General features: G+C 40.9%; 1 protein-coding gene across 2 annotated transcripts in view; it reads right to left on the bottom strand.

The window, feature by feature from the left end:
* STOX2 (storkhead box 2) overlaps positions 1–24,953 on the bottom strand; it is a 149,430-nt gene that overhangs the window by 9,132 nt on the left and 115,345 nt on the right. For both annotated transcript variants that reach the window (XM_086747369.1, XM_086747370.1), the window contains exons 2-3: positions 11,826–11,978; positions 1,192–3,457 (exon numbers count right to left, since the gene is read on the bottom strand). In XM_086747369.1, the coding sequence (XP_086603495.1) occupies positions 1,192–3,457; positions 11,826–11,978 (2,419 nt within the window). The remainder of the gene's footprint in view (positions 1–1,191; positions 3,458–11,825; positions 11,979–24,953) is intronic.

Genomic DNA, 24,953 nt, shown 5'->3' with positions numbered 1-24,953 from the left:
AGTCATGACTTTAACTGAAAATGAAATTTAGTCCCGTGTAGAAGCGGGAAACCCTTCACATGCATTTCTGAGAGCCTTTGCTATAGAGTGAAAAAACTTTTACAGGGGGGCTGAGGGGAAAAGCCAACAAAAAAAAAACCCTGAAACCCATTTTCTTTCACCTGATACAAATCCAGTCTTGGAGGTTTTATTTTTAAACACAGGCAATAAATAATTTAAGCCTAAGTAAGACACTATAAGAGAACTACCATTGTAAATTATTTCTATGTTCTTAGAGTCATTGTTCTGAACTCTGATGGGTTGCTATCCAGGGCAAACAAAACCAGGCAGGCTCCACTCCATCAGGGACCTAGGACTGTCAGAGGCCAGAGAGAGAAGAAAGAAGGCTCAAGTGAAGGATTCTTAACCTGGAAATGAGCTTGCGAAATCCCTGGAGCAGGGAACACAGCAGCCACTCTCTCCTCCCTACGCCTCTAAGACTCCTAGCACACTGAGACTTACATGATGTCTGAGATCCCTGGAATGGAAATGACTAACCAGCACCACCACTCACAAATGTCCGGGCTCTCTTCCCAAGTATCTCAGGGAAGGCACCTCTCTCTGCTGATGCAGCACTGGGTCACCTCTGAAGTTCAAATATCCTGAGCACTTTCAGCTGTGTGGGGGGAGCGGCTGTTCCAGTCTCACCAGTTTGGAATGGTGATAGATAAACTTCCAAAATTTTTGAAGAAAACAAACAAAAAAATCCCAAACCCAAACCAATCATGTTTGTTTGGGTTTTTTTTGTCTGAGCCAAAGATTATGCCACCTAGTCGTGTCTAGTCTTCCAATTAGTCTTGCTGATGGCATCTCAGAGGGAAAGGGAAGGGGGGAGGGGATATGCAGGAACTCATCCCTTCTATCCTAAATGCAAACACAAGTTTAATACAGAAACAAAGGATACAGGGAGGTTTTCAGCAAACAGAAAACAAACTAATACAGAGTCAATGCTGGAACTGGTCATTGGTTGCTTACAGTAGGGTGGGAAACCCATACATCTGAATAGCAGATTCCAGAGCTGTAGAACACACTGTCTGAAAACGTGTGAAATTGTTTAGTATGGCCCTACGTTCTGTCACCAAAATCACAAACACATGTAACTAAAAACGGAACTTTTAGTCTGTAAAGCTGCAATGAATGTGACAGTCCTACCGTGGAGAGTTGAACCCGCTGTCCACAGTAATGCTGCTGCTGTCCATGCTGTCCAGGCGGGCCGAGTGGGTGGCTCTCTGGTTGTTGCTGTTTTCTGTTTCCTTCGGGGTGAGAAGAGTAAGATTCTTCTCAAACTTTCGTTGCAGATCCCTCTCTTTTTCTCTCTCCAGGAGCCACTGCATTGTGCCAACATCATCCCTGTTCTTTTCTTCCTCAGCATTTTTGTTGGTTCCTTCCTCTGAATCATCGTCATCAGATACATTGTAGTAGTCAAAGGAGGCCTCCTGATTCCCAGTTGTCTCTTGCTGTCTCTGTGAAACGGGCATGACTTGTGTGACTGAGGTTACTATCGCTTGTTCAAGTTTCTCACATCTGACTGGCAATGTGTCAGAGGGGGTCTTTTGATGGGGCTTTAGCAGGGGTGTGCTAGACTTATGATAACTATTCACAGAAAGAGTGTTGTGCAGAGGTTTAAAGAGTGTATCCTTGCTAAATATTTCTTTCCTTTTATCAAGGCTGCTTGATTCAGCACTATGGTGTTGAACCAGCCGCCCGTTTGCGATCACCTCTGGATTTTGGCCAGCAATCGCGGAACCGCTGCTTGGGCCCTTTGGGGACTCCTCTTTGTGCACCCCAGGCTCCCTAGCAACGTGTTGAGACTGTCTTTCTGTGGGAGTCATTTTTTTGAGCCCATCTGTCCCTGTCAGTGTGTCATGATCCTCTTTATTCTTTCCCAGGGGTGATGGAGCAGTAAGGACAGTCTCACTGGATGTGTTGCATTGAAAATAGTCATCAACTGCAGATTTTGTTGTGCAGGAGTTGAGCTCACTATATGATGGCAAATTCTCTGTAGGCTTGCTTTGTTCCAACAGGCTACAAGAGCTGGGGGTTTCTACACTGCCGCTAGCTATTTCAGGGATGCAAGTCTCTTTGTAGCCTGCAGATGAAATCAGAGCCCTTTGATGACTGAGCGACTGAGATGGCCTTAAGGTACTATCGTCAATGTAAGTTTGGCTAGTTGTTTGGTCATCTGGGCTACAGCCTTCACCTATGTCTTCAGGTGTGCCTAAAGTAGCTGAGCCCAGAGGTCCCTTGGAGTTATCCATGGATCTAGACCTTTCTTTAGCCTTACTGGACCGCTCATTCCTTGATCTTCTGTCCTGTGTATGGCTGTGGCTCCGATGGACCTTGGAGTGGGAGCTTCCCCTGGAAGGTTCAGGGAAAGGCATTTCAGTTCTTCTTTTGGCCAGTTCACCAGACACATCCCACTCTGGTGTCATGGGAAAGTGAGATTCAATCATGTTGGGATTGCTGTGCATTATAAAATTATCTCCCTTGTGCTCTATTATAAAACAGCCTTCTCGTGGGGATCGAGTCACGGGATCATAGAAGTCATACTCCCTTTCAGCAGGTACATCCAAATGAGAGCCATCTGATGGGTCTCCTTTGGACACTCGAGTCTTGCTGTGTGACCTCGATTTCCCATGAGACTTTCTGTGATTCCTGCTCTTTTTACTTCGTCCACTGTGGTGAGCTGAAGATCCTGCTTTGCTTCGCTGAGCTTTTTCTTCTTCAAGTTTCTTCATTAGTGCAGTGTGCCTCATGACATTTTCCACAGTCAAGTCTGGGTTAATGCGCCTGATAATCTCCATTTCTACCTCTCTAGGTATAGTGGTAGGGGTGTCCTCGTCCCTTAGCGGCCACTCCTCTGGAGGAAACTGGGCAGAGAAATTTGCCAACTGTTTTGTCTTGTCCTTCTTAAAACTTAATCGGAATAATTTGAGTCCAAATTTCTTAGACTGCTTTTCTACATCCTTAGGCTTTGTGAGCGTCTCTGCTTTGTAAGAAAAATTGACAGTACTTTTAGTTTTCTCAGTAGGCGGGACCTGACATAATGAAGGAGGACAGTATGAGTCTTTACAGTCTTTTGCTGATTTCCTCTGTAGGGTAGATGCATGCATGCTGTGCATGTCTTCTCTGCAACAATGGCAGGAGTCGCAGTGGTTTTTGGGTAGTGTTCGGTCCCTGACGCATCCTGAGGTGGAGGGAGTTATAGTTCCTTGTTGTGGAGAGGTACATTGAGACCTGTCAGGTATCCTCTCATCCAAATGGTACCATTTACTGTTAGTTCTTATGAGAGATGGTGTTATAAAGTAAGTCTGCGGGGTTACAATGAAATAACCATCTGGAGTTGGGTATATTTTCCTCTCCCGTACAAGCATATTCAAGGTATGTCGAAGGATTTCTGGACTGGGTGTTGGAACTCCTAGAAATGACAGTAAACACATATTAGGGAGTGTATAAAACCATGCAGGACTCTCTGGCTCCCCCCTCCTCAACAAAAAGCCATTTTCTCCAATGCGTAAGCTCAAACATGCCGAACAAACAACTCCAGCAAAGCACTTTGTTAGGCATTCTCTTCTCTGTTTTTCCACTTATCTCCTACACTTCAGACACATAAATTATTAATAGAAAGGAGGCCATTAATGGAGTGTTAAAAAAAAAAAGAAAAAGGAGAGAATTTCTAGTCACTTCCATTGTGCAGGTGACCTTAAGCTACAAGATGGAATCACTGGAAATCAATGAGTGTCAGGGGAAACATTTCACTTTTATTCTTCTGCCAACTAAATATTTATATCCCAGTTCACCAGAACTATTTATTACAATGTCCAGTCACGTATAAAACAGTGGCTATTTGTTACTTTGGATGCCTAAGTTGTTTTTCCACAGAAGAACACTACACAGAAAAAAAGCATTCTCCCAAACCACCTCTTTATCACAAACCTGATGGAACTGACTTCCTCTCCCATTAAAACATGTTTCAACTACATCAGCTGCTCCAAAAAATACATGCCTTGAACGCTACAGTTCATCTTACCCAGACTTTTCTACTATGCTGGAAGTTACAGATTTAGCTCCTAAAAATGTGCCTCTCCAAGGTCCCTGCCTTTCATATGAGATGTGAGGGACACTACCTAAGTGCATGGATCACATACTGAGAGCATGACAAGTATGACAACCCTGCATCAACACCACATTAGCCACATGGTAGATCCGGCATTGTGAGCCTGGTCATTCCCACTACCAGTACTCCTGCTGGGTTCAGTGGTACAGGGCCGAGTCTTCAATACTTTATTACATAAAATAACAAGTTAGCATGCCGTGCATAGCAATAAGTTCCATCTAGAGACAAGGAAATGAGATTTAGTTCACAAGCTGGTTTAAAAAAAAATCCGTTTATGCTGATGAAGAAATAACAATCTTTCAAAATTTTCAGTGGAAAAAACTATCTTCAATCGACACATTTTGTTGAATTAAAATGCATTTCAACTTTAACCAAATGCTTAGTACTGACATGCTTTGCATTTTTAGAATTTGATAATTTTTTTTCAAAAGTTTGGATGGTCTATTTTAAACTAAAAAAGTTAATATTATTTGCTCTGGGTCTTAGTTTTCTTTTTGACAAAACTAATTTAGAAAAGAAAAAAAAAGAATCAGAGAGTAACTTAGGTTGGAAAGGAACTCATGAAGTCATCTGGCCAACACCCCTACTCATAGCCAGGCCAACTTAGATTAGGTTGGTCAGGGCCTTGTCAAGTCAAACTCTGACTGTCCTTAACAATGAAGATTCCATGGAATTATGCATGCAAAAGCATTTCAACAAAGTATATGCTTTTCACAAAAACACTTCATGGTAAAATTGCAAGTAAGTGTACCAGCCACAAACACAAGTATCATCAGTAGCACATAGTGTCTGGTCACCAACTCTTCTCCCACATGTCAAAGGTGGAGCCTGCAAGCTCACTGACCTCCTTGTGTTAGCAAACATGAGGATGACAGCAAGGGCTCCGGCACTATCGCCAACACACCATCAAAAGACCAGCGACAAGAAATGGCGAAGTTCTAATTCCTGAACTCGCCCTCCTCCTTGCTACTGGGCTGCAGGCAACATAGCAAGTATTCTTATGTCTGGCTTTGAATGCTGTTTGAATTTAGAGACATGACCAGACTGCTCACATCCAATAATATCTGTAACTAAAAATGTTACAATGGAGACAGCAAAGTGTTAGCAATAAGATGGACACATGAGTGAAAGTTGCTACAACAGAGAAGGTGCCAGGGAGAATTACGTGGGGGCAGTAAATATATTCCATGCACAGTCCACAGAGATGAAAGATTGGGGCTTCCTGACCTAGACTCAGGAAGGAAAAGAGGTAAAGAAAGGATATAATTTGAGAAAATAAATGAGACTGAAAAGTGGAAAGAATATGCAAATGAAATGGAGAATCAGGAGCATCCATTTTTTCCATTTTTCATGTGGGTGTCCACAATTTATGTCATAATCCTAGAGAGAGTAACAAAGACCCCCAGGAATTTCTGGATGAGCAAACATGCCAGAAATAGCAACAGATGGGAAGAGCTGAAATCCAGACAGCAGGGGGAAAAAGGACTACTCCTCCCTAGCCCAGAGTCCTGAATCTCTCTGGACTGAAGTAAACAATATGCTGAGCTTCCTCTGGATTGTAAGGCAGTGGCAACTGTAGAGCTGGCTGCCCTTCATATGAGCTTTCAGTAAAGCACAGGAACACAAAGAGTGATTTCAATTCCTGTGATAACCAGCAGTCATCATCTAACCTCTTCTTTCCTGCAGTGGAGCTGCTATGTCTGCTTGTGTAACACCATCCCTTTGACATTATGCCTTGCATCACCACAAGAAGTAGATGACCTTGAAGTTAAGCTCACGTGCTTCTCCATCCTGTGCAAAAAATGCACTGCAGGGTCCAATCCTAAGTCCAACTGAGATGTACTTGCTGTGCAGCAGCCAATCTCTCTCCCTGCCTCTACATAAACAACCTGCCTGATCCATTGCATTTTCCAGGAGCTTACATGGAAATTCCTCAACACATACCTACCTTTGTTTGTGAGAACTTGGTCCTTCATCCTTATTTTACTTACAGACTTTTTTAAACTTACTGTTTCAAGAACATCAGAACAAAAATAAAAGAGAGGAGAACATTCTCCTGGGAGTTTACAGAAAAGACAGGGAAAGAGACTGAAATGGATCTTCCAATGTTTTACACTAACTTAGGCAAAAATACACTTCAAATACATGGTAAAAATAATAATATGTATTTTTCACCCAGTAAACCATAACGATCACAATGTGCTGGGTAAATGAGTTTCTAAACACCGGATGCACAGCAGTTACATTAAATGACTAAGTCCTGTGAATACAGAATGTGTAGATAAACACCAAGAAAAAAACAATTAGTGTGCCTGGGCAGTCAACGATGCTGTAAAGTTAATTGGGTCAGCCTTGCCTCTGGAGTTGGAGACTGTAACTTTCATCACTCCCATCCCTGTGGTTCACTAAGCCAGCAGCGATGATGGCAGATGCAGATCTTTGGACCTCAGCATTGCCAGCTAACGCTAGTGGCAGGTTTTGTTCGGATCTCTTTCAGCTGAAAAAGCTGAAACAGATCCAAACTCAAATTAGGCTTTCCTGCATGGTGGACAGGAGCAATGACACTGCTCTGGCTCCCATTGTTCCCTCTTTAGATACAGATTTCCTAGCTTTCTCGAGACTTTTCTTGAGAAACCTGCCCACACCATGTCTATACGTAACCTATCCCACTGCATTCGGAAGTCTTATGTTCTCCCCCCATTAAATAGGAAGAAGAGGGAAAAACACTGCGGTTTAGGGACTCTAGCATATAAAATATTGCATGACAGCAGTGGTGTTATTTAAGATTATGTAGTGGTTTAATAATTCAAAAGCAGAAACTGTCTGGACACTGAATCATCAGACATGTACATTTTCTGCATCTCAAGAGAGTCTACTATGCCATCCACTGAGCTTCCAGACAGATTATGTCTTGTTTGCTGCTCATGAAGAACACTGACCTAGAGTGAACTCAGTTAATGTAAGACACTTATTTTAAGTGCTACATATACATTTCACATATTTAAAGAGTGAACAGCTAAGAAGGTGAATGTCAGAGGAATTTGCCAGCTTTCAGAAAACTGTTTGCTTGGAAAGCAGTCTAGGTCCAATACACACACGTATTTTCTACACTGAAATTGTGAGCACCTTAAAATTATTTTAATAAATATGTGGACAAAATTGAAGAAAACAAAACAGCAACAACAAAACAACAAAAAAATCCACACTAAAGGCAGCACAGACTAAGACTTGATGTTTTCTTCAGCCAGGTTCATAGAGATAAGAAGGTCTGGCTGCCAAACAGAGGAACAGAGGTTACATTCTTAGCTCCTTATAGTGGATTTCAAAGATTTACATTTAATGTATGGGATTTAAACCATGGTCAGTAAATTATAAAGTAGGGTTGTACAAACATCTCATTGTTTAATTCTAAGTTAGAATAACAGGAGCACATGCAGCTGGAGCCCTTTTACTTGAAAAAAAAAAACCCTGACAAATAACAAAAGCCACAAATAAGATGTGCATTATTATTACACACTTTTTCAATAAAATAAATTCATGAAAAATACATCTGAAGTAGTATTTAAATGGTGTTAAATCTGCTAAAATGATTTTCTCCTGAGCTGATGCTAAGGCTTAACAAGGGATAAAAGAAATACTCTGATTGGCTCATGAAACACTAGTTAAGGATGTGGAGTGGTTGCTATGTGATGTTATAAATAATTAGCATACCTTATTTCAGATAGAGCCATGGCCCAGATTTATGCCTGCACAATGGCTCAGCAAACTAGAGGGCTAGACTGCAAGTGTAAGATCCTGCACTGAGGAAAGAGCTTTATTATTCTTAGGCAGTTTGAGAATAGCATCTGAGGTCTTAGGAAATTTACACACACCATGAAATGCAGTGAAGCATCTGTTCATTAAAACGTAAACAACACAGACAGACAAGTGCTGCTACAGGGTGAGATATAGAGAGGTTATGTGACAATGACAGATACATCTACACTGGTAATGTTCTCTTTCTCGGAGCATCAGCACCTAATTAAGAAAAATAACCTATCAGAATATCGGAGGACAGATCAGATATTTGAAAATAGCCACAGTAAACAGAAGGGCTCAAACAGCCACGGCTGATTTGTTAGAGGGTTTGGACAGACAAGTGAAAAATATCACTCAGCACAAGAAGAGGTTCAGTTTATTGGGAAGGACAAAATTTTTGGCTATAATCCTCATACCCTGAGAGAACATGTACATTTGCTATGTTAAATATATCAGGGCTGGGAAAGGCATTTCTCTAGACAGGGGGAAAAAAAATGGTAGATTACTTTTTTTTTTCCCCAAGTAATTTTCTTTATGTTTTGGGAAGTGAGGTAGGAAAAATAAGGCTCTCCTTTTTTTAATCTCAGACTTGAGAAATGCACATGTACATGGTTAGTAGAAAAAAAAGAGGCAGCAAGAGACTGTGCGCTAACTTGCCTCAGGCTTCTTCTAAGCAGAGACTACAAAATAATCCAGCCTGTTGAATTATTTTTGATGTATGGTTCTGTCTAGGAAGAATATCACAATACACCAAGTCAACTGATAACCATGCTCGCAGGAAACCCAAGGGATGCCACCAATAAATTATCATTTCCACCATGCAATAACATTTATATAAAAATAGTGACAGAATCATTGGAAAAACATTTGCAATCTATGGACCTCTTCTAGTACATAGCTTTATAGAAAACATAACTTGTAAAAAAATCATCAAAATGAATTAAACTGGAATTACTACTGTGAACTTTGCCTTCTTTGCATTCTATCCCTTACAACTTTTATCACTATTTTCAGAATCAGCCAAGCATACTGAAAAAAAGACCCTGATAAACAAAATCACAAACTGGGACAGAAAGCCAGTATTTACAAAATATACTTGCAGTACTTTTTTTCCAAAGTGCAATTCTTGCATGTCAGACAGAATTCTTTATTTCAAGCATAGCTCTTGATCCAGAATTATATTTTAAAATCTCAGGACTTAGTACTAGTTGTAGCAAAAGCCATGTAACCTTCAAGGCCCTGAAGGCAAAAGAATTCAAGACATCAAAATACGGCTATGGTTCGGTTGCCTAGATGACACAGATGCATCAGTAGTTTTCTTAGTGAAGCATTTTTAATCAGCTGCTTTTTACAGCTGTAGAAAGGTACAACAGAGAAGTTTCTCAATCAGTTTAGAGAATTATAAACCGAGGCACAGAATGGTTAAACATCCTGCCCAGGATCATACAAAGCACAAGTGAAAAAGCTATGCTCTCTTGAGCAGTAAACCTTTGCCCAGTGCTTTGACACCACACTTTTAAATCTAAGTCTCTACGAGATGCATTTTGCATGATTAACCAAGTTCAGACATAGACTGCCAGTAGGGAAGCAGCATATTCACAACTACATTCTTAACACAGATTTCCTTTTTTTGATGTTACAGTATCTTCAATCCAAGATACTTGCATTTCACCATTTGATAAACATTATCAAATGCTGTCAAGAATATCTTCTGAACACCAGCATTTATGAACACAGCAAGTGGCTCCCCAAACCTTCAGCCATGGAGAGAGCTGTTGCATTAAAAAAAAGACAAACAAAACAAACAAACAATATTTAAAGATTCTCAAGCAAGGGTAGCACAGGAGCAAAAGCCAGAACTGTGTCCAAGGCGGCTCTGAAAACCCCTGGAAACCAGGCTGACAACCTCCTTTCAGTTTAACCTCTCCCTGAAGCAGGCACATCATTGTCATTGGACTCTATTACTTGCATCAGGCCACACCAGTTTTCAGAGCTTGTCCTAGGTGGGAGGAAGACACGCAGTATGTGGGAAATCTGGTCTTTAAGAGGGAATGCTCTATACAGAGACCTCCATAAGGTTACCTCTAGGGAGACTGGACAATGACACTTGAACTGGTTGAATGACGTCAACGCTCTTATGAGTTAGCTTACAACTGGCTTGAAAGTCACAAGGTGGAATAAGTCTGCTCTGGCTATGACAGATGCTTTGTTCTCTGTAACTACTAAAGAAGTCCTAAGCTCTTTTGACTATGATGATAATGAAGGTTATTTTGTGAGCAAAATCACAAACAAGCTTATTCTGATACCAGTCTGAAAGAAGAAACATGCCAATACAGTTTGCTGTTTAGTACCTCAAGTAATTTTTTATTTTTACATAAAGTCAGGAACTAACTCTGCAAAATGCATCTCACATGAATTGTCCTATCAAGGAGAACTTCATTCTCTGTATGTTTAAGAATAAAGAAAATGTCACCGTGTCACCATGTTAATTATAAGATTAGAACCGTAAAGCCTCCTTTCACTTTTGGGTAGCATCTCAGCATTAGTCAATACAGACTTGTGCAAAGCATTTGACACTGTCCTGCATGAAATCCTTGTCTCTCAACTGGAGAGACGTGGATTTGACAGATGGACCACTCGGTGGACAAGGAATTGGCTGGATGGCCACACTGAAAGAGATGCAGTCAACGTCTTGATGTCCAAGTGGAGACCAGTGACGAGCGGTGTTCCTCAGGGGTCAGTATTGGGACCAGCCCTGTTTAACACCTTTGTCGGTGACATGGACAGTGGGATAGAGTGCACCCTCAGCAAGTTCACTGACAACGCTAAGCTGTGTGGTGCGGTCAACACGCTGGAGGGGAGGGATGCCACCCAGAGGGACCCTGACAGGCTGGAGAGGTGGGCCTGTGCAAACCTCATGAAATTTAACAAGGCCAAGTGCAAAGTCCTGCACGTGGGTCATGGCAATCCCAGGCACAAATACAGGGTGGGCAGAGAATGGATTGTCAGCAGCCCTGCCAAGAAGGTCCTGGGGGTACTGGTGGATGAGAAGATCAACATGAGCCAGCAATGTGCGCTTGCAGCCCAGAAAGCCAACCACATCCTGGGCTGTAACAAAAGAAGCATGCCCAGCAGGTCAAGCAAGGTGATTCTGTCCCCCTACTTTGCTCTCATGAGACCCCACCTGGAGTACTGCACCCAGCTCTGGAGCCCCCTGATAAGGACACGAATCAGTTGGAGTGAGTCCAGAGGAGGACCATGAAGATGATCAGAGAGCTGGAGCACCTCTCCTATGAGGACAGGCTGAGAGAGTTGGGGCTGTTCAGCCTGGAGAAGAGGAGGCTCCGAGGAGACCCTGTAGTGGCCTTCCAGTACCTAAAGGGGGCTTATAAGATGGGCAGAAACTCCTTAGCAGGGCCTATTGTGACAGGATGAGAGGTAACAGTGATAAAATAGAGGGAGATAGATTTAGATTAGATACAAGGAAAAAGTTTTTTACAATGAGGGTGGTAGAACACTGGCACAGGTTGCCCAGAGAGGTGGTGGATGCCCCATCCCTGGAAACATTCAAGGCCAGGTTTGACAGGGCTCTGAGCAACCTGATCTAGTTGGGGATGTCCCTGCTCCCTGCAGGGGAGTTGGACTAGATGACCTTTAAAGGTCCCTTCCAACCCAAACTATTCTATGATACTATTATTCTAATATTCCCATCCAGAACAGTGAAGAAAAATAAACTACTAAACACTGAAACTCCCTCTTTTAAGGAAGCCAAAAAAACAAGTAACCTTTTGGGTACGTATTGGGAATTCTTTTAACTGCTCTTTTACAGACATGCACCCATCTGGCAAATGATTTATTAATGTCCAGTTACCTGGGAAGCAGGTTGTTAGGTGCTCCATTAGTGCTTCTTGAGTGACTTGTTTTCGGGCAGAGTTCATTGCTGAGATGGCCAGGCAAAGGATTTCCCCAAGAGGAATAAACTGTGACTGACTGATGGGAGACATGCTGATGGGTGATACATCACCTGCAAAAAGACAACATATATTCAATGAAGCGCTTTATTTAAAAATAGAACACAGATGTAGAGATACAATTGGAGAAGACACACACAGCTCTGTAGTCTTTGGGGATAAAACTCTTAGAACGCAGAACCATCCAACAGCTTATTTCAAAATTCAGGCATGGTGAACTTTGGAAAATGAGAGATACACACTATGCAGACATAGTTTCTCAAAGGGTAAGGATTCAGAAAAATGCCTACAAATTAGGACTTACGTCGCAAAACCTCATGCTTGAATATCCTAGTTGGCAACTACGCAAACAAAATAGTTGCACTTATTTATCTGGACATAAAAGTGCAGATTTCACTCCCCTTTCAAAGGCTAGAGGTACTGATAATCCACTATTTCCACTTGATAGAATATTTTTTCTTAAGAGTAACAAAGATCAGGAAAAAAAAAGCTGCTAAATTAATGGACAACATTTTCAGTCAGCTGATAAAGTGCATCACACTCTTTAGAGGCCTTAAGATTGATGTAAAATGTCTTTGTATGGACTACGTATTTTTAAGAAGAGAAGTTTTAGTAGTTCCAGGATGGTCTGAAGATTAACTTTGTTGTAACTTTTTTTCATATTGTTTTGAAAAATAATTAATTAACCCATACTTTAAAAAAACATTGAAAGATCTTACAAATGAAAGTTACAGGAGAAATTGCAATTTGATTATACTACCATGACTACACAGATACATACATACATACATGTGCATTTTAACATAATGCATATAAATGCAGAAGTGCTTTTAGATTCCGCTCTGTACCGCCTCTTGAAGTGGTAACAGTTCCCCAGCGATCTCAAATAGAGGGAAGTAGCAGTCTAAAAGATTTTCTTTGCCAGTGGAAAAGGAATAATAAAGAGTAACAGACAGAACAAGGGGTGCTTGACTACAAATCCTTTTCTGGCCACAGGTCAGTCAATAGCCTGACATTAAGTTTTACCTAAATGGCTTTGAAACCTCAGCAAAATCACCCTATTTCTACTGTCATAGAGCAGAAATTGTGACCAAATCAGGAATCAAATTACTGGAAATTAATTCAAATTCAAACTTTCCCCCACAATTTATAAGATCTAATATTGCCTTACTAATTCTATATTCCTATTATATCTACTAAACAGGAACAGCAGTTTCTAAAACTGATTATCAAAATGCATTTAATCTTGCATTATCCCCAGCATTTTGGAAAAAAAAAAAGAATTGGTGGGAGTAGCAAATTGCATAACTGCTTCAGTGAGACTTATGAGCAGTATTTTTTAATACACCAGCTGTATACAACAGTACACAAGTACCCAAGACACAACAATGATTTAAAACACACATTTGTGCTATGCTGTCTCCTGATTGCTTCTGTTTAATCGGGCCTGAGCAGATCAACGCCACCATCCCAACATAGCAGTATTCCTCCAGCTTCAACACTGCACTCCAAGATCCTCCTCATTCTTAGCTGATCACAGAATGATGATCTTAAAACATAATCTTTTCTGGACATTTTTTATTCATACACACCTGAAAAGTTCCTGCCATATCTGCTTTACAGACAACGGCAATCAAGAAGATCATAGTCAGCTTAGAGGGAAACGTGAGATACACTTTCACATGACTTGGGAACAAACACCATTTGTCGTCTCATCAGATGATGGATAAAGAACATCACCGTTATTATATTACTATTTACTAATAATTATATCTGCTGTCAGCTTCAACTTGTTCATAGATAATCTTTGTGATCAGCCAGACCCATAAGTTTACCAACTTTGATCACCATGCACTCTGTTGTAGGGGATTAGTTTCTTCAACGATTAGTTTCATGTATAAAAAGCATCAGAATTATGATAAGAATTAGGCAGATTTAGGTAAGCAATTTAAGAAATTACTGTCCTTCACAAAGAGATTATCTGTCACGGGTGTCGTTGTGAGCACAGCTAAGTTCAGTTCAGTGCAACGTCAAACAGATTGAAATACATTGCCCTCAGTTGAAGTTTAAGCTGATCAGGTTCACTGGGTGCTGAAGTGGGCTCCCCAGGTAGCTTTAAGGGCACCCAGGTGAGGGCAGTTAACTTCCTGAATCGTTTTGTCTGGATCATCAAAGACCTGGCAATTTCTTAGACCAAAGCATGGTGGCAAGAGTATCCCTGTGCCTATTCCCAGCCAGGCACTCACACTGCCACCTATGCAGGCACCAGGACAGGAGAGCGAGAGAAAGACCTCTTTCCTTCCCTTGCACCCAGAATGATCCACTCACAGCTAACCAGAATAATATTGAGGATATAAGGAATGGGCCTTAATATTGTAATCAGCTTCCTAAAGTGGGACAGGGATTCAAGGAAGGTTATAGATGAAGCCTAGCAAGTGCTGATAATTTATGTAGGTTTACTCTACAGCCTCCCAGGTTCTCCTAGAGGGATGCTCGGACAAGAACTCAAACCAGTTATTCTGGTCACCCTTGGGAACAGCCTATTCCACCTCCCTGACTGCCAAGAGCCTGCAGAGATCCACCTCTGGGATCACTCTCAGTTGGGACTCGTTAAATTAAAACTGGCTAGGTAGAAGTTAGGGAATAATACAGTTTACCTGGATTTTAGTAACCTTGCACTTTGCACAATCTTTCCTTTCACAGCAGGCCTCCAGTATGGAATTGCTTTTCTAGGTTTGTGCAGAAAACTTTCAGTCTGCACATATGACCACTGCCAGCTGGGCTCTTGTCAACAGGAACAAGCCAAGAGCTTCCACTGAAATACTAACTACGCTTCACATAACTCATCAATATAAAACATACATTCAGTATCAGTTCCTTAACGTTAACAAAATCTCTAGCAAAGCACGCCATAGTTAGTATGTCAGGGTAACATACATCCTGCTTACAAATATTTGGGAGCTTAACAACCATTTAATTAACTATAAAGAAGACTGTAATTGTCCATAAAATCATAATTTAAATGGCTTTAAATGCAATAGAAATGGCTAACAAATGTTGGTTTATGCAGCAGTCTTTCTTTCTGTTTTATAAGGGACTATAGCCAGTTAAGCCTTATTCTTTTCCACTGAGTGCTTTTCAACCTTCTCGACAAGGCAACTCTTGTTTCACATCTGTTGTGCCAGAATTACCTCCATAGCTTGCTGTCCATAACTGCCTGCTGGAGATCATTACCAGCTCTTGTTTAAAAAGGCTAACACACATCTGTAAAACTTCAGCAGACCTAGTGATAGAAAACCAAAACTCCCTCAACTCAGGGAGGCTCTAATTTGCCAAGTTTTATCTTTAGTATGCTGTGGCACTGGGAAATTACAAACACTCTGTGGTTAAAGTTAAGTGAACAAATTTTGATGCACAACAACAGAAAATATTGTTTGTTTACAATTTAATAAACTAACATCAATTATATGCATAAATACTGTTTAGCCTGTTGAACAGAAGGTTTACTACAACTTCTTTAGGAAAGATCTGTTTAAAAAAAAATCAAATATGCTTTTCCTAATTTTTTTTTTTGGAAGACCACATCACTTACATAAAACATCTAGCATATGGCTCCTGTTAGCTCTAACTGATGCTCGTCTCAAGCAGCTTTCTTTTGAAATCAAATTACTATCCTTGACTTTCATATGTTTATGTTCCAAATTAAATTAAAACTGGAGTTCAGAAAGCAGTTTTCACCAGCTCACTGCATGTTTTGTTTAAATACTATATATATAGTTTTAGCATTGCTTCTGCACTTTCCAAACTTTTCTCTAAAGAATATTTAAAAAAAAAAAAAGTTTTCTAGACTTTTTGTTCTAAGTGGCATTTTATTTTCAAAAATGTCTAAGCACATAACAAACAATGAATGAGATTTGTCCTCAATTTATGCCTTGGGGATTTACAGCGCAACTCTGTGGGGAAAAAAAAAATTATTGTTGCTTAGAACAAAAGATTACGTAGCACATAAAATAAAGACTTAACTCTTACATAGCACATTTCTTCAATGGATTTCAAAACATTCTGAAAAACTGGGTAACCATAATTATTCTTAACATACAGATGAGAAAGTAACGGTCTGTAACAGAGCTGGGACTGAAAATTCACATATCCTGAACACATACCAGCCAGATCCCTCTTGTGCCAGTTTATCTAGTGTCTCTGTTCTCTGAAAGTCTGGGTACCACCATCTCGGGAGAAAATGAGGTAGACTATATTCTGCACCACGTATCAGCAATTAAAACATAAACTACATACTGATGATAGAATTTTTATTAGTGATTCTGCTGCTGGAAAGAAGTGACCTGGAAGTCAAACTCCCTGTCTCATGAAGTTTGCATGAAGATTGTTTGAAAAATCACCTCTTGACTTATAAATGGAACCAATTCAGTACAGCCATTGTGAAGGAAAATTAAGCAAATTACAGTGCAAAGCCATATTTTATTAGAATTTCTACACACTATTCTGTGAAATGAGGAAGAGACTCTCTGATTACACTCTGCATCCTGTGAAATACAGGAAGCCAAAGGCCAGTTTCTCTTCTCCATCCAGCCTCTCAACACCTTTTTAACCTTTTGTTTCCTATAGATCAAGACAAACCTTAAAAATTATTTTTAGCCTGGTTTCCACAGGAAATGAGGCTTGCACAACCACAGTCTATGTGCAGCCATGTGCCAGAGAGGTCGAGTCTCACTAGACAACAGAGATTCTACAACTAAGTGTTTGCTATGCATGCTCCATCTGCACAGAGCTTCAGGCACAGCACCTCCCACTAGACAGGAGAAAATCCAGTAAAAAAAAAAAAAAAAAAACCCTTGTCAAGGGCAATCTGACTTCACTACTTTTGCTGCTTACTGAACTACGTTATTAATCAGAAAACATCAAACTAGAGTACAGTAACACAGAAAATAACACATTTTACTGGCAAAATCTGAAATAAAGAAAATTAGAAGGTGTGTTGCTTGCACTTTTCTCAGCCATAGCTAAATCCTCCTTTTAAATCACATTTCCTGGAGTATTTTATGAACAAAGTTGCAGGCTATGTTTACTAGACAGTTAGTTACATATATCAGAGGACTAACAACAATAAGAAAAAAATACATTAAAGATTCGTCCATTTACTCCTGTTTAAGAGCAGCTTAAACAAAGTGCTCGACAAAAGCAGTAACACATTCACTGACCAGCAACTGCTGCACTTCCGGAACGCATGCACACCAAAACATACCTTCCCTTGCAGACATAGGTCATGAACACTTCAAGAATGTGACCACCCCAATTTTAACCAGCCTGAAGAAAACACAGCAACCTTAACAATGACCAACCATATGACAAACATTTGCCTCTGAACAAAGTTCTAGTCCCTCGCCAGTTATTAACTTCCACCATGTAAACTGATCTCTTTAATTGTTCAGACCCAGCTAAAAGCACAATCTCCAGGTTCACCAAGTGCCACTAACTTTCAGAAACAGGTGCTAAATTGCCCACAGCCAGCAAACTTGTCTTACATGCATTCATCCTGTGTATTTCCTGTGATTTAAATTTTCTTTTCTTTGTTAATGTCCTGTGGCCAGCTGCCTCCTGATCCAAAGTGATATCCCAGCACGTGTTACAACTATGATCATAAAAAGTTTCTGCTGGAGCACGGAACTTTCCCAGAGGATTCAGTCCAGGAGATTTTGATGGCTTATCCTGGGAAGGAGGAGGGTGGGATTGTATTTTTTTTTAATATATTGTGTGCTTTAGAATGTGTTTCCTCAAACAATATTTTTCAAATGCATCTTTTAATAAATGTCTATGTCTATATTCCCAGCACACAATATGTTAAAAAAGGGGGACTTACCTGAACCCCTATGGTCTGGTTCCATGCTCCAGTACAGTATCCAGAGTAGCTGTGATGTAACAACAATGTGCATATTGGGGTTTTATATCACTGTGGAAGGTGGCTGGCTGCTGCAGGACCTGAAAGAAGAAAAATAAAGCATCCTTTTAGGCAGTAATATGCTGAACATTCACCTCTTAAAGCAGGAAATAGGGGCTTCCAGAAATAAAAAATAATGCAGTATCTATGCAGGTCCACTGAAAGGAATGCTGTTTCACGTAATTCTCACTCAAGTACGAGAAATAAATGGTTAAGAAATTACAGGGGAGGTGGAGGTAGAGAATCTAAAGAGGACTACAAATATAACTCCCACACAGTGTTTTGAAAACATCTCTCTCCTTTCGCCCTATTTCCACGGTACGGCTGGAATCACGTTCTGACACCACCCCGTGTTCCGAAGGCACTCACAGTCTTTGCAAAGCACCTCTCCACTGCAGTGCCTCAGGATTCTGCAGTGTCACTCCTCTTCTCCCTGGCTCTCTGCAAAGTGAAGTCATAGGAATGGATCAGCCAACCTGACTTCTCACTACCCTGCCCAGAATCCTTTGTGAACTGAAATGAGTCATCGCTCTGAAAAAATCCACAGCGCAACGTTCCAGGTTTCTCCCTACTTCTCCCTACGTCTTAGCTGGCTTCTTTGTCTTTGAAATGAAGTGCCTCTGCTTCTGGAACGTTGCCCAGCTGCATTGTACAGGATAACAAGCCAGCCTCCTCATTAAGTGGACAAGAAAGCTATTTACATGCATTAGCAAAGACAAGTTAAAGCTTTAACCCTCTAGTCAAGACAAAAAATTTACCCCTAATGTATCTGCCTGATGTAATACACAACCCCCCAGCACATAAAACCACAAATGCACATGTACCTGCGCACACACACACACTTACACAGAGCAATATTTCCTTAAATTATTCACTATTTAGCATGACACTTACCAGTTTTTACTCTATTGATTAAAAAAAGAGAAATTTGCTCTCCTTTGTCAGTCCTGAAGAATGCTGCAGACCTGCACGTAACAAACAGCTCTGCTGTACACTGGATCAAAGTTGTGCTGCTGCAAATGCTTTATCAAAAAATTAGATGCAGTGGACAAGTTCTTGCAAGCTCATTTTTCATCATCCCATTCACCATTCGGGCTCAAAACAAAATGAGCCCTGAAACCATGCCAGACAGAAAATGTCAAACTGCTCCAAGTGCTGAGAGCCAGCGGAGCTGCTTCAGCTTCTGCTGCTACTGACAAAGAAGGTAATGCTCAGAAGGAGGTCACTGTGTCAGGATCTCGCTTCCAGTCCTAGGTTTTCCTTTGCTCGGTGAGGATATGCTAAGCTAAAGCATCAGGAAAACATGAAGAAAAGGTAGGAATAGTGTGTGATGAGAGACGGATGCTTCTGTTTCAGAGAAACATTTTTAGTTGCTTAGGGATTCTCTTTTAAGAGAAGTAAACATTTAAAATTGCCTTTACTCCAAAAGAACTATTTCTAGTTGTGATCTAGTCATCAAAATTAGAAGATCGATATGCAGAAATGGAGGGGCAAGCAAAAAGAAGACCACAGCCACAAGACACTTTTTTGAAGGTTCCTGTATCCTAAGCATTCTGAAATAGTTTGAAGCATAGCAGGCATGAAATCCATAACATCCTGAAACGCAGCACTTCAGGACTCACCTGTGCTGTGCTGGAACAGGCAGTTCTCCTAGGTTCTCCCCTAAATGAACACACCAGGCATTCAGGACTGAATTAAATACAAAGGTCACAACCTCCCTATGCTGCAAGCCCTAGCCTTAAAACTACCCTGGCAGTGGAAGAGTCAAACCCAGCCTAAAACAGGTCTATGTAAGTATTTCAAGAGGACAAGTAAATAGCTGGGTTACACAACTAACAAACACCACTTTTGTTTACAGGTCTATGGCGATCCTACGCAGCAAAGCCTGTTATAAACAGGCTGACTGACAAGTGTAAGGCAAGCTGGGTGCTTTGCTACACCTGCAGTTACACAGTAGCCAAGATCTCAACAGGAAAAGCTGAGCTGTTGCTATACACACAGCCATCCATTTCTGTGTTCCCTGAAAGGCCTCATTCCAGGAAATCTTCCTTCAACTCTACAGGAGTTTTGCCTTCCCTGGGCCTGCAGGATCAGCTGCAAAGCCTCTAATGAATCCAATTCGGTATCTGCAATGTTTGGGTCCCCCAGGATCAATCATCCTGCAGAAACGCCGGTTGTTTGTCTGCTAAGCCCACACCCACTGTACAGCAACGAAACTCATTCCAAGAAGAAAAATTTCTTTGCGCTTAAAAGTGAATTACAAGAGGCACCTACTGAAAGAAAAATAAATGAGAGCTCCAATCTGCTTTCCCTTTGCACCAGACAACATTCATGCAAAGATAAATAGCTGGCCTTGTGCATGCAGTACTGTTTTCACACATAGGCACAAGTTTTTGCAGCAGTTCTCACGCTACTATCACCAGTTAAAATACCGGCAGAAGAAAAAGGTAGTACCGCAACCTGAATATCTTTTCTCTCTAACAAATTTCTCTAGCACTTGAACCTGAGTTATATACTCAGGACCAGCTTGACTACTCTGAACAGACTGATACAAGTCCAAGCTCTTTGAGTGAGACAATCCTCTTGTCCGTGTGATGGCCTGGAGATACCTAGAACGGACTGAGCATGCAGATGTACCTAGGCTGCACATACATCTCATGTGCATGTGCACCTAGGCATGCCTGTACTCAAATTCATCAGCCCACAGCGCCGTTGCACAGCCCCTTTATCAGTATTAACAAAAGCAAGAAGTGCCTGACACCTCAAGCACAGCAGAGAGCAAAAACGAAAGGAGAGACCAGCAGCAGGGAAAATGTAAATGAGAATGTTTAGAAGAGTTGAAGTTGATTGATAAACTAGCGCTGCCATCATCAGTGATGTTACTGCAGCGTGACCTCACGGGAGGAAGGTCTAGCCAAAATACCACATGCACTTCTCAATCAAAGCAGCTACTCTCTTCCTGCATCCCACATCTCCCCCAGCACATGACAGAAGTTGGTACTGAAACAAAAGCTGCCTTATTGACAGTGTACGGCACAAATACGCCATATACATCTCTCTGCATAACTCCATGCATGCACATGCATTCGAATAATCAGTACAGAATACAGCATAGCCTGAGATCCATCTCCGTCATACACTGAGAAAGCACATGATGCAAAGATCCTATTTTCTTGCTTTGCACGTGCATTGTGGGGAACACAGACTCCTTTGTCAAACTCTGCATTAGCCTGCACACGTCCTTGAGCCCTCCAGAGCCAGAGCCTAGGATTCCCTTCCTTTGCCACAGCTCTTTCAGCATCACCAGAGGGAAACTCGAGAGGAGAAAAGGAACGTGCTCAAATATGGGGCAGAGAACAGAAAAGTTTAAAAAAGAACACTGCCAAAAGATGTCAAGGTTATCAAGAGCATAAGAAAATTCAGATTAGCCTATACTAGTTCCAGTGGATCCTGAATTCTGGAGGCTAAAATCAGCCATCAGCACTCAGCATTTGGAGTCTGTAACTGCAGAGACTATGGTCATCTACCATTATGATTACTTCTACAAGAACAAACTTCACAAAGCAGGAAGCACCCCAAACACTGGACTCGGAACACAACCCATAAACGCTATGGCCCCAGAAGAAACCAGATTAAGGAACATCAGAAAGATACAAACTTACATTTATATTTCCTTAGGAAATCTCTTCATACTAAAAATTTTGACATATTAGTGCTCCACTAATAACAACTTACTTGCAGTATCCTAATAAATTCCACTTGGCTTACCTGAACAAATCTCGTGGTTCTTTAAAAAATAACTTAAGAAAACAGAAGAGAGAACATGATCAGGGTATTAAATTCAGCAATATCCCAACAAGTAATGCCCATCTGTTTTTGTGCTAATGTTGTCTGGGAGCTCAAATACTCCCCTCCCTCCCCCCCCACCACCGCTTACACCCCAATGTATTTGCAGAGAACATACCTCCCTCCTTCAGATCTCATCCCACTGGCTTTAAAAAAGCACACTCTTTTAGTGTCCTTTCATATGTCTGCCCCTTCTGTCCCTTTAATCTTTCTAGAGGACTCTTCTACATTTACTCTAACCTATATAACTTTTCTTTAAAAAGCAATACCCAGAAGTCTGCACCATATTGTAGTGCTCCAGCTAAGCTCTCACCTGAGTCAGGTACAAGGAAACTGGAATTTCCATACTTTTATAGGAAATACCCTGCCCTATATATATTAAGAACAAAACCTGTTTTTACAGCTGTGTTACATTAGTGGTTCACTGTCACCCCACAACTGAACAACTGGTTCCAGATACCTTTTTCATGCTGCCTGCAACTAATGAGTTTGAAGCAAATATTCCTGGGTTTGACTCCCAAGATCATGATCTTGCCCGTATACTTTTACAGCTCACTCTGCAAATATGACTAAAGATCTTTGACCATCCAGTTCCTCTTATTTGCTACGCATTTTTTAAGCATCTCCACTTTATCACATGCTAAAAAAAAAGTCACAAAAACGAAACAAAAAAAACCAAACAATAACTTAAAACAGTTTAAATTTGTATTGGACAGGACAGAACCATAACCATGTACCACACTTGCTAATACAGCAGCCCAGTAAACAGCATTCTGAATGAATCCATCAGTCTTAACAGGAAAAACAAAGCAACCCACAAAACTCCCTCCCCTAAAAACCCAGGAGGTAAAACAATTGTCTTTTTAGAATGCGACTGCTAGAAGAGGCTTCTTTATATCTCACTGCAAAGTATGTGATATTTTAAAGCACACAGAAGAATTCTCTAACCGATTTTGTAGCTAGGACCATGGGATGGGAAGGGAGAAAGGTTTGGGTTTTTTTTTTTTGCATAGAAACCTGTTACTACTAAATTAATTCAATTAATGTTACAGCTACGTTGTCACTGACCACAGCACAACCCCATCCACTCAAAAACAAAGCCTGCCTGTTTTCTGGCAGCAAACAGTAAAAGCAAGAAAAGATAAAAGCATTTAAAAAACATCTGACACTAGAGGAGATTTGCCAAGAGAAAGTGAGCACATGAGAAACAAAAGAAAAAAAAAACAATTATAAATCTAGATGTTTTCTTTTAGAGTGGAAATTTGATAAAGGCAGAGAAAAATATTCCTTTGCAAACACTCCTGAAAGCACAGAACACGGCTGTTGAAACATAACAATCAGCCTGTCTTAACCACATATTCTTCACTATCCTCTTCAGTTTAGCTAGAACACATTTTCAGTGTGGCTGGGGCTGCTGCAGCAAACATACAGCAAGAGTCTAGTCAGCAGCTAAAATTCTTGAAAGGTTAAGAAATTATTAGCGATACAACCCAACAACGCAGCACGCCCTCTCTCATTTCTATTGACTGCTGTAACCATGGAAGGATTTTCAGCCTGAAGATGACACTGCGGTAGTTACAGCTTTTCAGACAAATAGTGATGACTGGCAGATAACTTCAGGTTCAAATAAGAACCTGCAACACTGAACACAAGTCCCATGGTACTGCAGCAGCCTTTAACAGCCCAGTTTTTCCTGGCTAGGAGAGAACTGATGAAAAGGCCAGGCATGGAATCAATTAAAATAGTGGCAAAGCGGTTTTAAAAAGAAAAGGTTAAGTCACCCCAAAGACTTAGCAGTTGAGAGTTTAATGGGTCATTTTTTTTCCCTGCACTGGAAAGCAGTTTTCACTATGGCTGGAGTAGATTTAAGAAGAAGTATTTTAATGCTTAGGAAATCAAAATATCCTATACCCTAATACATGAAGTAGCTATACCAGGGTATTCTGCCTCTGTGGCTCAACCTGCGTGGGGTACACGCAGTGGCCCCTATTTCCCACAACAGCTCAGAATACTTCCAAATTCTGTCCTTCGTCTCCCCTGTGTGGGGATCAGCTGTGAGGATTGGAACATGGGAAATGCCACGGCACAACAGTTCAGCAGCTCACCAAATCTGCTGTCTCTCTCATGCTAGTTGAACATCTTAGAGGATGCATTAGAAAAGAAACTGCACACACTGCCACTAGTGTATACTACATCTTAAAGGGAAATAACCTTGCTCCACACAGAAACACTTCTTTTGAGATCCTCAAGGACTGGCAGATTTGCATTTTTTCTCCCAATTAGTACAACTGTCAGCAAACGCAGCAATCAAAAATTACCTCCTCAAATAAAGGGCAGTACTTGAAACCAGGGATTCTCACAATTATCTCACTAGATTTAATGTGTTTCCTCCTGTCCATTTCACATGATTTTTGCTTCTTAATTTTACTGAGCACTCGTTTTATTACAGGAAGCAGTAAACCAAAACCTACACCAGGCATTTTACTACTATTACAACAGTAACACCTCCCTACCTCCTGCTCTTTTCTTTTTTAAGCGAAATTTCAGGAATCTGGAAATCTCCCTGTACACGAGCCGTAAAACCGAACACGGTATCCAAAGTAAGGATGAAATTATCAATTTCACAGACAGACCTCTCTTGCGTAACTTCTTACATGAATCCTAATTTACACAGTCTTATGTTTCGGCTTTTAATTACCATCCCCTATTCATCTCACATGTTCACCACTGACTCCAGCAACATGCAGGTCATGCTCCTAAAATACTATGAAACCTAGCACATTTGAGCACTATTTTGTCAGTGTTCACTGCATTGCCTTATGCTACGTTGCTGATGACACTATTTTGCAGAATTGCTCAGCTGTTTCACTCAGCTGTCGCTAGTGCCTTCTGAAGTCCTCCTCAGCAGTCTTAATGCACCTCAACAACTGTGATCTGACAGATAGGGTTACCACTTCATTATCCATTCCATCCTTCAGATTTCTAATATAGCTCTTAAAACTTAAACATCTGGTATGGATCTCTGCTGCACAGAATACTGTTAACCCTTTCCAGGGAGCAGAACTGGCTGTTCTTTTTTTCCCCTCAGTATTCTAAACTGAGCTCAACAAGACTTTTCTCTTGGACTTCCACCAAGCATTTATAAAGCACTAGAGCGTGGAAGAGTCCTTGTGCTCCCCAAGTGTCGCTATGACCCAGTTTTCTGAAAGACGAGAGCACATAAAAA

This window comes from Chlamydotis macqueenii, chromosome 4 (genome assembly GCF_036417535.1).
Source record: "Chlamydotis macqueenii isolate bChlMac1 chromosome 4, bChlMac1.mat, whole genome shotgun sequence".
NCBI classification, from domain to species: Eukaryota; Metazoa; Chordata; class Aves; order Otidiformes; family Otididae; genus Chlamydotis; species Chlamydotis macqueenii.
The sequence above is the reverse complement of the archived record's forward strand: the minus strand, read 5'-3'. Positions and strand labels throughout refer to the sequence as shown.